Source organism: Pongo abelii, chromosome 14 (genome assembly GCF_028885655.2).
Source record: "Pongo abelii isolate AG06213 chromosome 14, NHGRI_mPonAbe1-v2.0_pri, whole genome shotgun sequence".
Taxonomy (NCBI): Eukaryota; Metazoa; Chordata; class Mammalia; order Primates; family Hominidae; genus Pongo; species Pongo abelii.
This window is the reverse complement of record NC_071999.2, coordinates 115,421,830-115,436,132: the sequence shown is the minus strand read 5'-3', so window position 1 is coordinate 115,436,132 and position 14,303 is coordinate 115,421,830. Positions and strand designations below refer to the sequence as shown.

The window sequence follows — 14,303 nt, the reverse complement described above, 5'->3', positions numbered from 1 at the left end:
AAAGACCATGAATGGTTTCTTACAATGAATACCTGAATATGATCAATATGCATAATAACTTATTATGTTCTTTACAAAAACAAAAGAATATTTTTAAAAACTTGGCAAGAAATATGATAAATGCCCATAATGAAAATAAAAGAACATAAAGCACCTGATATTACTGTGGAGAGCAGAGTGCTGAGAAGAAGAATAAGGCATGAAGAAAAGGTGGTAGAGTTAAAAATAGTAACATAAACAGAGACAGCCTATGCTTAATGAAACAATTAAACAGCTCATTTCTCAATGTCAAGTGTGGACCCCTAAACAGATGTGTAACTAGAAATTTTTATGCCAAGGGCAAGCACCAAGCATTTTTGTTTCTGCGTCCCCTTCTGCCATCATTCTGCCTTCAGGCCATCCCTCCACCTCCCTGTGACTTTCATGCTTTTGCTCTATTTATAAATTGTGGGCTTCCCGTGTCAGGTTACCTGGCCCTCTGAGTCAGCAGAGGATTGCCATCATGGCAAAAAATGCGAAGAAGTCATTCTCGGCTGGATGATGCTCTCAGCATTTCCCCCACTGCTTAGCTTCTCACCACCGAGTTACTTCTAAAGAATTGCATCACACCGAATAGCATACGCTTTTTAAAAAAAGTAAAATCTCATAAAATGGTAAGTAGATAAATGTCATATTCTTTTCATAAATGCTGTTTAATTCCAAAGCTACTTTAAAATACTATAACCTACGAAATTCTAGATTTGAGTCCTGGGAACTGCCACAAAGCTCCCTCAAGGGCCAGTGTGTGGAATTCCATGATGTCGTATCTCACAGCCGGTTTTATTCATGCTTAGTGCTTGGGAAGTGCAAAGGAACACAGCCCCATGCACAGCGCAGCACATGTCCCGGCTTTTGCTATTTTCAAATGTTTTATGTAAAATTAATTTTCACTACTTTTATGTAAAGCCATTATAGTTTTCAAATTAATAAAAAGTTATAATGGAGTACAACATCAACTACATTTTCTATATTCTTCTTTTTACATAAACAACCACCATATATTAAGGCTCCAGCCCTATCAATCAGAAAATGTTTTGCATCTATTTTGAGAACAAATGAAGAGTTTGTACACTTAGTGAAAAAAATACTTGTTTGGATGTAAAATTTTATAGATAGTAACAATAAAATTAAATGTGTATATTAGTCAAAATTCTGATTTCTAAGCAAAGGAAACTAACCACGGACATCTCAGGCAGGTAGAGGCTTCATTGGAAGGCTAAGGAAGGACATGAACTTCGACAAAAAGGTCTGGCGAGTGGGTGAGGTGGATGCAGGGGCTGATGGCTGGCGTGCTCTGAGCGAAGTTCTTCTCTGACTAATATTCTTCTGCTGGTGCTGCATGGAGCCACTACTGCCCAATGTCACCCCATGGAGCCAGGTCAATTGTTGTCCCTTCCATTATATGTCCCTCACCTGCATCCATCGTAGGTAGGTTAACTGAGCCCATCTTACATGTGTTTGTCCAGCTGTCAAAGCAGGGGAGGAAGAGAGAGTCCCTTCCCTTGTATTTTCATCATGGTAGGTGCGAAACTTAAATGTGGGACTGGCAAGAAAAAGCCAAATCACAAATGTCCACTATGGCTACTGAAGACTTTTATTTTTGAGCCAAAAATTCTTTACGTTTTATGAAACAGGCCAGGTGCAGTGGCTCATGCCTGTAATCCCAGCACTTTGGGAGGCCAAGGCGGGTGGATCACTGAGGTCAGGAGTTTGAGACCAGCCTGACCAACATGATGAAACTCCGTCTCTACTAAAAATACAAAATTAGCCGGGTGTGGTGGTGCACACCTGTAATCCCAGCTACTTGGGAGGCTGAGGTAGGAGAATTGCTTGAACCAGGAGGTGGAGGTTGCAGTGAGCTGAGATCATCCCATTGCACTCCAGCCTGGGCAACAAGAGTGAAACTCTGTCTCAAAATAAATAAATAAATAAATAAATTTTATGAAACAGTTGAATGACTCCTCCATTTCTTTTAATGGGTTTTGATAAGTTCATTCTCAGAAACGGAACACATGATCTTGATTTCCATTCGAATTGTGGACTCAGTGATTTTCCATATGATCTTTGGCAAATTACTGACTCTATTTTCTCTTTTCTTTATCTACCATAATGCCCAGACATTTTATCTTCCTTGAAGGGAGTTTATTAAAACTGATGATGAGGCTAATGAAAATACAGACATCCTTAAAGAGAAATTTCATTTTTGGTCACCATTTAATTTTACTGCTACACGCCCAATCTCTCTGGGACTGGATTTTATAGAATTTCTATTTAATTGCATTAGTAGAAAAGCTAAAAAGCTGCTTCCCTGCATGTGTCCGTACTTCTTGTATAAATGTCACATGAACGATAAATTCTGAAAGCCATTAAACACATAGTTTCACATAACTCTTACAGCTTCTCACCAGTAAGGAATCTGTCGCATCACGTGAGTGCCCACAATTTGCATGGAAGAAAATAAGCATGGTTTTCAGTTTCCTTGAGAAAAAGAATGTGCCCCAAGATGACTGGCAGTTCCTGCCTCATCAGGGATGTCTGCATTTGAAAACAAGGCCTCTTTGAAATCTGAGAATGGAAAATGATTCCTGACGACCTTTCTCATCTCTCTTTGATTCTTAGCCAAACACAGAGGAAAAGTCACAAAGCAGCCTACTATATATACCTTCTTTCAAATGACTCCCTTTGTCTAAGAACCACATTGTAGGGGCAGGCCTGGAAAGGATGTCTGATGGCCCAGCGTTGTGTTGTAATGTACACGGGGCAGGCCTGGAAAGGATGTCAGATGGCCCAGCGTTGTGTTGTAATGTACAGGAGTCAGGCCTCCGATACAAAAATCAAACCAGTGTTCATGACCAGGAGGTTCCCTTGTGCATGATCTCAGAGGAAGCATCTGTGATGCTTACAAGGTAAAGTAGATGCATCTCTAAGGAATAGAGGGGAGATTAGGACAATCTATTATTGCAACCAATCAGCATTTTCTATTTCAGCGCCTGGATATCAGTGCAAGTGATTTCAGAAGATTGCCTACTGTAAGATTTATTCTTAAGATTCAAATTATTGATTTTTCTCACTACCTCATCAGTGTTATTTAGAAAAATCTCAGCTGATAATATGGCCATGCCTCTATAATGCTAAATATTCCAAGGAAAGCTGATCATTAGCTGGATAGTTGATTTCATGGAAACATCTGGATACTTGGCTGAGGTTATTTTAGACTTTTATGTAGATGTTTGACATAAAAATTGTGCTGTAACTTTAGATAAAACAACAATCCTGTTGCTAAAGCAATAGTCTGTTAATATATTGATAACAAAGTCTCTCTAATTAGTGGTTTGTGCATCACCTTGAAAGCAACATTATATATTTTAAAGATAATTATTTAAAGTATATTTTAAAATTCAACATAAAAGGAAAATAAAACAGTACATTCTATAATATAAATTCTTTTACTTTCTAAAAGCACAAATGGGTTCTTTTTTTCTTCTTCTTGAAGTGATAATCTTGTTTATTTTGGTGAAATTGTTAGGAAGAGACACATAAAACATTTACATGGAATCAGTAATGCACCTCCAAACAGTTTTGTGGACTGCAATCTCATTTTGATTTTACCATGTTCTCATTATATGTCATATTTTAAATGAATATCAATTACATGGAAGTGAATGTCATAACTGAGATAAGATGCATGCCATGAAACCACAGGTGGGTCAAGCATTTTATTCCCAGGTGTGGTCACTAAGAGTCATCCTATTTTAGCCAAGGTCAAATGCATAGCAACTTCATTCAGCAGGTTTAATATCATCTTCACCCGAGAATAATTTTAAAGTACCACAATATAAATTAAATCTACAATATTTCATTTAAAACTATTATGTTTTAGTTGTTTTGGACACTATTCTTTATTTTGGAAACAAGCAGAAATTTCTAGTCAGCTAAGGTGGAGCGAGAAGACCATTCAGCTGAAGGAGTACAGGGCAGAGGTGAGAACAGCTGAGCTCTCCAGCCCACACAGAGCATCTATTGGTAACAATGAATGCCTTGTCATAACTGAATTCCATTTGTCACTGCACATGTGAACAGACAGATGTCATTACCTGAGTGGTGTGACTGTCCCTGTGTCTTTGAAATGTCGAAGTCCCTGTGCCACTTATAGACAACCGTGAGTATCCATCTTCTTCAGGTAAACCTATTGAGGTCAACACAAATCTGGAGTTAAGCAGTGTCTCCTTGTTCCAAATAAAGTAAGTCATGCGCTCATTACAATAAACTAGAATTGTTATCTTTTACGAATTGAAATGATGATCCTTAAACACAAACTAAATACTAAATTTTGCAATGAAACATGGGCACGCACAGTATTGTGGCAGCTTCATTTAGGAAAAGAGGACATATCCTGCCAAAGGAGATACAATGATACTAAGGAAATATGTGATAATAGCACAAAAGTGAGCAGATAAGTATTGGAGGGGAGAAGGGAAACTTCTAGAGACTGAAAAGGTTTGAAGAAGCATCTGGGGTCAGTGACGGGCCCACTGAGTCGCTGGGGTGACTGCAGACAGCAGACTGTGGCTGCCATTCATAGCATTGCAGGGAGGCGAGGAAGGGATTGAAAATCAGAGCATAACTAAGCCTGTGGGTCTGATGAATTCCACTGGCTGTAGTTCATTTTGTGCACAAGGAAGCAAAGAGATTGGCTGAATTTCCATGAGGAAAAGGTGGGGAGAGCTGCCTATTCACAACACACCAATTCATGAGCAACCACGCAGAGTAAGTTGTAGGTTTATGAAACTTTACATGTCCGCCAACAACACGAAGTCGCTATGAGGCACCAAATGATTTTATTAACTATCCTTTATGATCAAAGCAGTTTCCCAACCTCTGCACTACTGGCATTTTGGCCTGTATAATTCTTTGCAGTGGGGTCTGCCCCATGCATTGCAGGATGTTTCACAGCATCCCTGACCTCCACCCACTAGATGCCAGCAGCACCCCCATTTGTGGCACCCAGAAGTGTTCCCAGACATTGCCAAAAGTTCCTTGGAGGGCAAAGTCATCCCCTCCTACATGGGCTGAGAATCACTGTGATACAGGCATCACGCATCACTGCAAGTGACTTCGATTAATAAACATGAATAGACAAAAAGAGAAATAAGAACCCAACAAAATGAATTCAACTCAGAGAACTTTAAATACCGAAGTGATTACTACTCTCCTCTGAAAGCATAATTAACTAGCACAGCGTACTTGATTAAACATACACATAATTCCTAAATTAAAAATCATTAGACGATCAGTGCACGCTTTTCCAATTATAGGAGACAGTTCCTCAGGGAAGTCTACACAATCCTGTCAACACACAACAAGGCGTTCCAGGTGATCTTGTTACATGTCCAGATACCTTGGTATGGAAAAGCTAACTTCATGAAGACTGGGCAGACAATGGCCAGTGGGTGGGGGTTCTCTTGCTGGAGAACAGATCTCAGCCACAAGCAGCAGCAGTAGCCTCAGGTGCTAGGTGGGAATAGTGTCCTTAGACACTGTGGCGGCAGGACACAGGAAAGGCTCCAATCACAGTGAGTGTTGGAGCAGCCTGAAATTCACACAGGCGGAAGGGAGTGTGTCAATCCAAGATCAGGCATAATATGAAATTTCAGGAAACTAGATAAAGCAGATAGTTGGGAAAAAAAAATGTGTTTCCGGGTAGTAGGGCACAAAAAAGGGCTTGGGATTCATGTGAAGGACCACCTCTTAGAGGGGAATCAAGGATGGGGTGCTGGGAGGAAGGGGCTGATTGATAAGCAAGATAAACCTTCACTTCTATAGGAACCATAAAGAAACCAGTTCACCAGATATCTTACTAAGACAGGGGATCTGTGACAGGAGAAGACATCTGTGATCCATTTTTCAAACCTAAATTATAAATTAGAAGTTGGGGCTGGGTGCAGTGGCTCATGCCTGTAATTCCAGTACTTTGGGAGGCTGAGGTGGTGGATCACCTGAGGTCAGGAGATCGAGACCAGCCTGGCCAACATGGTGAAATCCCATCTCTACTAAAAATACAAAATTACCCGGGCATGGTGGTGCACACCTGTAGTCTCAGCTACTCGGGAGGCTGAGGCAGGAGAATCGCTTGAACCCGGGAGGGAGAGTTGCAGTGAGCCAAGGTTGCTCCATTGCACCCCAGCCTGGGTGACAGAGTGAGACTCCATCTCAAAATAAATAAATAATAAATAAATAAATCAATAAATAAAATTAGAAGTTGGATCTCAGAATCAAAACAGAAACTCAATTGAAAGGGTATAAGCTCAGAGTCGAATCGATAGCCTGCTGAGCACTGCATAGAGTCGATTAAATTAAGGTTAAAAACATTTATGAGCAACCTCTGCATAAGGCGCTGAGAAATACAATGAAGAATGAAGAAAAGTCCCCGCCCTTGAAAAAGTCATAATTCAGTGAGAATGGCACTGGGGCCAAACACACAGCAGCATGATTTCAGGATTAAGAGAAGTACAGGTCACGTTGAACAGGGTCTTAGAGAAGGTAAGGATGCATTCTGATGGAAGGGACTACAGTAAACTTCACGGTGGTGTTGCTAAAGGACCTGGGCCTTCCAGGAGGAGGAGAATTGTGGAGGGCGAACAAAGTCGAGAAGGACTTGCCTGGCTGAGAGCACAAATGTGATAAGGCAACAAAACACAAGGACGCTTCGCGGAAATGTGACCACACTTTGGAGACGATAGGTGGCACTGCAGACTTCCCAGCAGAGAAGTGACACCATTTTATCTAAGCAATGAGTTCAAAGGTATTTCATTCATAACTGTTGACTAAAGAAAGAATGGGTCCCAGAACCTGTGTCAGGGCTCCACAGACAGGGACAGATGGCAGCGTGGGCAGGTGGTTGCATGCAGGTGGAGGGCCAGGTGAGGACAGCGGAGAGGGAGGCAGGCGAGTGGGTGCTGGGGGAGACAGGCACGTGGAAGAGGGGGTGGGACAGCCGACTGGGCCCGAGAAGTCAGAGGGAAGGGGATTTTTTGAAGGTTGTAGCAAACAGGCCAAGGGTCCTCATCACGGCCAATGCACTAACATTGTGAGCACTGGAAGGGACAGAGTGACAGCCAGGAAGCGCCAAAGGTGCAAAGGAGGTTACATGGCAGGAGGTCTTTTTTTTTTTTTTTTCCACCAGCACAATATTTTATTTAGCTGCCATATTAGAAGCAGTACCTTCTTAAGGCAAATTATTTTAAAATGACACCAAACGCACAAACCATGAATAAAAAAAAAACGGATTCATGTCTCTATATAAACATTAAACATATTGACAATGCCCTAAAAATAAGATGTGTATTTTAAAAGAACAATGTAGAACATTGAAATATATTAAATAAGAGGCTTTTTTAATTCTTAAAACATCCTACAGATCCCAGATATTAAAAAATGGACAAAGAATAAGTTTAGAAAATAAAGGAGAAAAAATATGAATGACTAGTAAGTAATACACATATTCAATTTCATTAAGAATTCCAAGTAATGGATATGAGACTACAGTAACATTCATTCTATCTATCAAAATAACACAGTTTTAAAACTTTTTATTACAAACATTTACATAAAGAGAATATGCAGTGAAACTCCATGCACCCATTCCAAGCCTTGGGGCTGTCAATTTTATCCATTTTTATCCATTTTTTATTCATTTTTCACTTAAATCCCAGAAATCATGTCATTTCAGCTGTAAATATTTGTACATGTGTCCCTAACTGACAAGAACTTTTTTTTTTTTTTAAACATAGCACGGATTTTCTCACACAGCTAACGGGAACATTGCTAAGCAAAGGCCCCCAGAAAAGTCCCACAGTCTTGCGTGGGTAGAGAATCCCACAGTGCATTTTAACCAGGGTGAAGACTCCAATCGTGTTGGAAGAACATTTAAAGTGAAGATGGAGCTCTTTATCTGTGCCTTCATTAAAAGGTGGAATTCTGTCTGAGAAGGAGCTTCTGCACATTCTGAGAAGCCCCCACTGCTCCTCTTATTGTAGCAGCCTTCTCCCCAGACCAGGCTTGGAGTTAACAATTCCCAGCTTAGAGATTCATGTGTCCCTTGCTGAACACATTCTTTCCAGGGCAATAGTGTGCTTCAAAAAGTTGAGCTTTTGGTCCATTTGATACCAAAGTATTTCAAAAAGCCATTCTTGCCCAAATGACAGCAAATCAAGGTCTTCTGAAACTGCATCCACCCTACTCTACCCTCCAGATATCCAGCTCTTCTGCTCAAAGAAAACATGCAGATGTTCGGGGGAAGGAATTCCCCAAAGCTGATCTCCATGGCATAATGGATATGCATGCTGTGGACACTCCATAGAATCTGCTGCTGTTCCTCCAAACTTGAGTGGGCAAAAGTCAAAAAGGCTTTGGCCTTGATTGAAGGTTTAGCAGGAAGAAGCAGCCTCTGCTCTCCCTCTCCTCCTGAATTGGAGGCTGCTTAGAGCACTGAAAGTTAAACCTTCCTCCAGGACACAAAGAGGAATGGCTTTTAGGACATCCTCCTCATCACTGTGCTGTAGACCTGGTCCCTGGAGTTCTGTGTGATTTTTAAAGTAATTTTGAAAAGTGAGAGACTCTGGGGCCATGAGGTCTACATGCAGAGCCCAGTGGGTTCACGTAAATTCTTATAAGAAGAAAAGAATGAGGGCCAGGTGCAGTGGCTCACGCCTGTAATGCCAGCACTTTGAGAGGCTGAGGCAGGCAGATCACGAGGTCAGCAGATGAAGACCATTCTGGCTAACACGGTGAAACCCTGCCTCTACTAAAAAAAATACAAAAAAAAAAAAAAAAAAATAGCCGGATGTGGTGGCACGCGCCTGTAGTCCCAGCTACTCAGGAGGCTGAGGCTGAAGAATCACTTGAACCCGGGAGGCGGAGGTTGCAGTGAGTTGAGTTCGTGCCACTGCACTCCAGCCTGGGCGACACAGTGAGACTCCATCTCAAAAAAAAAAAAAAAAAAAAAAGACAAGACAAGAATGAGAAAGAGACTTCCAAGGGGGGGTATGGCACTGAATTTTACATGGCTAACCGGTTAGAATCTGTTAGTCAAATCTGTCATTTTGTAGGGACCCAAACTTGTTTGGTCAATGGCAAGACGGTTTGAATTATCTTTTCACATCTGTCCAGCTTTCCAAGTATTCCATCACCTTTAAATCCACTCCCCTCTTGATTTACATGAAATTGGACATCTGTCTTCTATCTCTTGAGCACCTATTGTATGTCTCCATTTTCCCCCTTCTCAATGTAAATTTCTCAAAGTTTGGCATTCTAAGTGGTTTAGTGGTCATATTTCTTTTCTTATTCCTCTTTATGATTGTTCCTCTGATGCTATAAATAACCACCATGTCTCCAGCTTCTTTGAAAATTCTGGCTTTTCTCTTTCTATCCTGGAACCCTGGCCTAAACTCCAAACCTGTAATCATCATTTATGGAAAAATCATCCATAATCAGAATTCCTTCTTTCTTGAGCTCCAAATCTGCTTATAGAATTAACCTCCTTTGGGAATTGCCCTTCCCTTCTAAAGAGTGCTGTATTCTCCCATCATTTGCCTCAAATTCTTGGAGTCGTTCCTGACACCTTCCTCTTCTTGACTCCTATACCAGTACAGTCTTTAATACTCTTGCTTCATGTACAAAACCTGCCAAGGCTTAAGTGAATGAATTCAAAACTGGCACCCCCAAACTCAGTTTCCAATTCTATTGTTCACTCTGGATAGTACAATCAGGTACACTTCTCCAAAATAGCAGAGTACCCCCCCATCAAAACAAGGACAGCCCTTTCAGAGATACTTTTTTTTTTTGAGATGGAGTCCCGCTCTGTCACCCAGGCTGGAGTGCAGTGGCGCGATCTCAGCTCACCGCAAGCTCTGCCTCCCAGGTTTGCTCCTGCCTCAGCCTCCCAAGTAGCTGGGACTACAGGCGCCCACCACCACACCCGGCTAATTTTTTGTATTTTTAGTAGAGATGGGGTTTCACCGTGTTAGCCAGGATGGTCTCGATCTCCTGACCTTGTGATCCGCCTGCCTCGGCCTCCCAAAGTGCTGGGATTGCAGGCGTGAGCCACCGCGCCCGGCCAAGACACTCTTTAAATTGGCATTCATGGCTCTGTAGACTCCTACATAATTGTTTCTTTCCTCTGTTATTTACTCACCTATTCTATCAGAGAAGCTGATTCACATTCCTGCCACAATACATTGTGCAGCAAATTCATGGAAATGTGCTCCTTTCTTTTCTGAATTAAACTCATTTTGAAAATCCCAACCTTCTCTATGAGGCATCCTTAGCAATCCCAGCCCACCAGAATCATCTCTTTTATCTATGTGGAAAGTAACAGAGTAATCATTATTTATGGGATTCGTTTGACATTTATTGCTGACTGCCCTATTTTCCAGTCTCCTTGGTATGTATTTTCAATGTGCTCCGTATTTTCACTGTTCACACAAAGAGGTCATCTTGTGTTGCTTAGGTATCATAGGGCTCCCATGCATAACACAATGCCTACATGTGACAGGTGCACTTGGTAAGTGTTTTGATTGACTAATGTGCACCTCTCTCTTCACTGGGTTTCCTCTTGCCATCCTGCCCTTCATATTATTTTGAATCCTCCAACCTAGATATTAAATAGACCCTTCCCTTGGACTCCACCCAGATATTCCTGCTTCTGTTCATCCCAGAGATTCCAAATTGTAATGTCTGTCTTTGCCCTGAATACCAGCACAAGCCATCCAAGTAATATTTTGTATTTGGCTGTACACGTGGGCATTTGTGTCTAAGAAAATATCATAAAGCACTGATCTACTATTATAGCCTGCATGGTTTCAGAGAAACGAATTCACTGCCTTGCACCTCATCTACCTCATTCCTGTAATTGTTGTTTCTGTTGGATAAACCCTCATGACTCTTCTAGCTCTAAAACACATAATATTTTATGAATAACTGTGTATAGGTAATATTTCTTGAGTATTAACTTTCTGCTAAATATCATCATATAAAATACAGCAATCCATGAAGTCGGTGCTTTTATTTATTATTCCCATTTTTAAGATTAGAAAATTGAAAAAGAGAGAGGTTAAGTAACTTGCCCATGGTCGGGGAGTTAAGCATCAGAGCTGAGCTTCAAACCCAGGCAGAATGATGCCTTAAGCACTGGGAACAATATTCCACTGCTAGGAAATAGCAGAGTGAGCATTTCAATCTATTCCTTTTCAACACTGACTTCTCAACTGCAGTGGAGAAAATGTAATTAAATAATATCCAAATTAGAAATTATTTAATGTGACTTTAAAATGCTTTTAACTAGAAGGATGAGTGGGGCAGGGCTTACTCGATGCCCCAGGAGTTTTCTTTCTTTGCAAAGGTAACTTCTGTTGCTTAAAATAGATGATTGCAACATATTCCAGATTGTCAAGTGAGGCTTGCTTCCTTTTCTCTGGCTGTTAGGCTTTCAGTCAGACAAGGGTATGCATTCCAAAGAAGGTGTACAATCTCCATAAAGAAAGTGATGTTGTAAAATACATATTAAAGATATTTATGGGTTCCAACCAAAGGCTCCTTGGCTGGTGGTTTGGATTGATTTCGAGGTGTGGCTGATGGAAGCCATTCTTAGATGTTCCCAGAACTGGTGTGGTTTGGTGCCCTAATGGCCTAAGTTCAACAAGGTGCCAGAGTCGGAGCACAGAATGCAGATTTCCTGGTCTTGCAAAGGATGTCCCCTAACCTTTTGCCTTAGGAAGCCTTTATTCAACACAAATAACCCTTATTGTGCATTGAGGATGAACATAATGCAAATTAAAAATAGACAACTTGTACAGAATGATAAATGTAAATGCAAACGCAATGACTGTATTCTTTAATTGCAATTTTTCCTGATAACCAGCCATATTACGTATATTCACTGAATAGCCAGAAAGAAAATAATACTGAACATAAAATGCCCTAGTTGGAATTTTTTATATCTGTGTGTCCCCACAAAATAAACATCTTTATGTTCACAATATTTTGTTTGATAAAGCTAAAATGTTCTAACACTAAAAACTGCTCTCTAATCTAATGATAAATAACCACAAGTCCAGGGAATAATTAAGTATACAAAAAAAGATCCAAGTCTGCGTTCACATCAGTAAAAGGATGGCAATTAAAGTAAGTGATAGCTATAATTACCCACACATAACTATATTTCAACAAATGAACAAACAGATAATTATTTCTGGGAAGCAGAGGTAGCATGCAGATACTGGCATTCAAAAGAGAAATGTTTCCTAGAAAATAACACTGTTTCTGATTCAATTAGAACTTTAAGTTATTTTAAACATTTATTTTCATCTTGTGCCCTTATTTAGAAAGTGCATTGGCTGCACTTTGTAAGTTATGAACCTGTACTAATAATTGCTTTAAGAGTTATCATGCTCATGTATATATCACATTCTGCACATGTGTAATGTTTGTTCAATTTCTATAATACTGACTAGGCAGTTTTTCTGACTCTGCCCTCTGTATGGGATTTACTGATTCCTCCGTAACAAACAACATTGTTTCAATCAGCAAATGCTTACTGAGGGCCTAAATATAAAGGGTATTGTGCTGGATGTTTTAAAAATCATGGGGAAGGTTCCAGGCCCCCAGAAATTCATGGCGCTCACAAGAGTAGATCAGCATAAATGTGTCAAGTTGCTTTGAAAGATTGAATTTCCAATTGAAATAATTTTCCTTTTGCACACATAACTCTTGAGATTTTCAAGTGGTTTTTACTTAATGACAGCATAGAACCAACTTTATTTTAAAATCTGTAAGCATGTTAAGGGAGAACACAGAAATCTGTGTTGCAGGCTTTGGCTGTACACACTATCTGTTAACTTGCTGAAGTTTAGAACCCTGATACTCCTAAAGAATTTATATTATTAATTTCATGGAACCTATTCCACAAACATCTCCATTTTGGTCTAGAGGGTTACTGTTTGTTTCCTTGGTTTTTGGTTAGGTTTTGATATCTAGAGTAAGACTTGCAGTTATTATTATTATTATTATTATTAAGTTTTTTGGGATCATTTCCAAAGCTGTAGTTTTTGCCTTTTGCCTCAAAACACGGAAAACTTAAATATTTTGGTGAAGAGAAGTTCCCTTTCTCCATCTCTTTCTTCCTCTTTTTTTTTTTTTTAAAATTGCAGAATTGTAACAACCACACAAATAAAATAAAGAAATAGAACACTGGCAGCTCTGCGGAAGCTCCTGTAGTCATCTCTCCAAATCGCTACTGGCCTTCTCCTTCGAATGAAATCGCTGTCCTCACTTTGTGGCAGTCCATTCTCCGAGCACCTCTTCCTTGTCAGGCAGGTCTGTAATTCCAGAGTGTGTGTGGCAGTATCGCCCTGGAGTCTTCAGTTACATTTCTCTAGTTACTAATGAGGTTGGACTCCATTAAAAATGTTTTTCTAAGTGGTATTCACATATTCTGTCCAATTTTCTTTTCAGCTGTCTTTTGTTTTTAATTTAAATAAACGTTGAATATTAGTCTTTGTTGGGTAAATGTGCTGAAAATATTTTCTCCCTGTTTATGTTTTTTTTCTTTTTTCTTTATGGTTAAAACTTTTGTGTCTTGCTTAAGAAGCCCTTCTTTCCTTTTATGAAGTAAGAAAGATACTCTCCTATTGTTTCTTCTACCCATTTTATTATTTGACATTTGACATACAGATCTATAATCTATCAGGAATTGTTGTGTGTGTATAGCATTAGGCAGAGTCAAGTTTCACTGTTCGCTCCACATGGATAGCAATCAATTATTCTTCCCCCGTGCCCTCACATGCCAATTTTGTCATAAATTAAGTGGCTAATTATGAAAGCTGGAGTAATATTATTTTTTTTCTCCTTCCTTCCTATTCTCTGAAAGCATGTATGTGACATTGGAGTTATTTCATCCTTAGAATTTTGGAAAAATGTAGTGGAGAAACCATCTGATTCTGGAATTTTCCTTGTAGGAAGGCACTCAATTACAAATTCCATTAATTTAACATTTACGGTGTTATTTAGCTTTCCTACTTCTTTTGTCCATTTTCGTTAGTTCTATCTTTTTTAAGAATGTATTTGTTTATGTAAATTTGCAAATTTATCTTGGCGTAAAACTGTTTGTAATATTCTCTTACTATTTTTAATTTCAGCCAGATCTGTATTGATGTCCCCTTTTCAATCTAAAATCTGTTATTTGTGCCAATTTTCTCTTTCTCTATCCC

General features: G+C 39.8%; 1 protein-coding gene and 1 long non-coding RNA gene across 10 annotated transcripts in view; one reads left to right on the top strand and one right to left on the bottom strand.

Annotated features, from left to right (window-relative positions):
* MYO16 (myosin XVI) overlaps window positions 1-14,303 on the bottom strand; it is a 717,368-nt gene that overhangs the window by 24,268 nt on the left and 678,797 nt on the right. For all 9 annotated transcript variants that reach the window (XM_054529223.2, XM_054529222.2, XM_054529219.2 and 6 more), the window contains one exon: window positions 4,134-4,225. In XM_054529223.2, the coding sequence (XP_054385198.1) occupies window positions 4,134-4,225 (92 nt within the window). The remainder of the gene's footprint in view (window positions 1-4,133; window positions 4,226-14,303) is intronic.
* The window catches only part of LOC134759909 (uncharacterized), a 59,126-nt gene that overhangs the window by 40,214 nt on the left and 4,609 nt on the right, over window positions 1-14,303 (top strand). The window contains exon 2 of the long non-coding RNA XR_010136824.1: window positions 13,245-13,410. This is a non-coding gene — a long non-coding RNA (uncharacterized LOC134759909). The remainder of the gene's footprint in view (window positions 1-13,244; window positions 13,411-14,303) is intronic.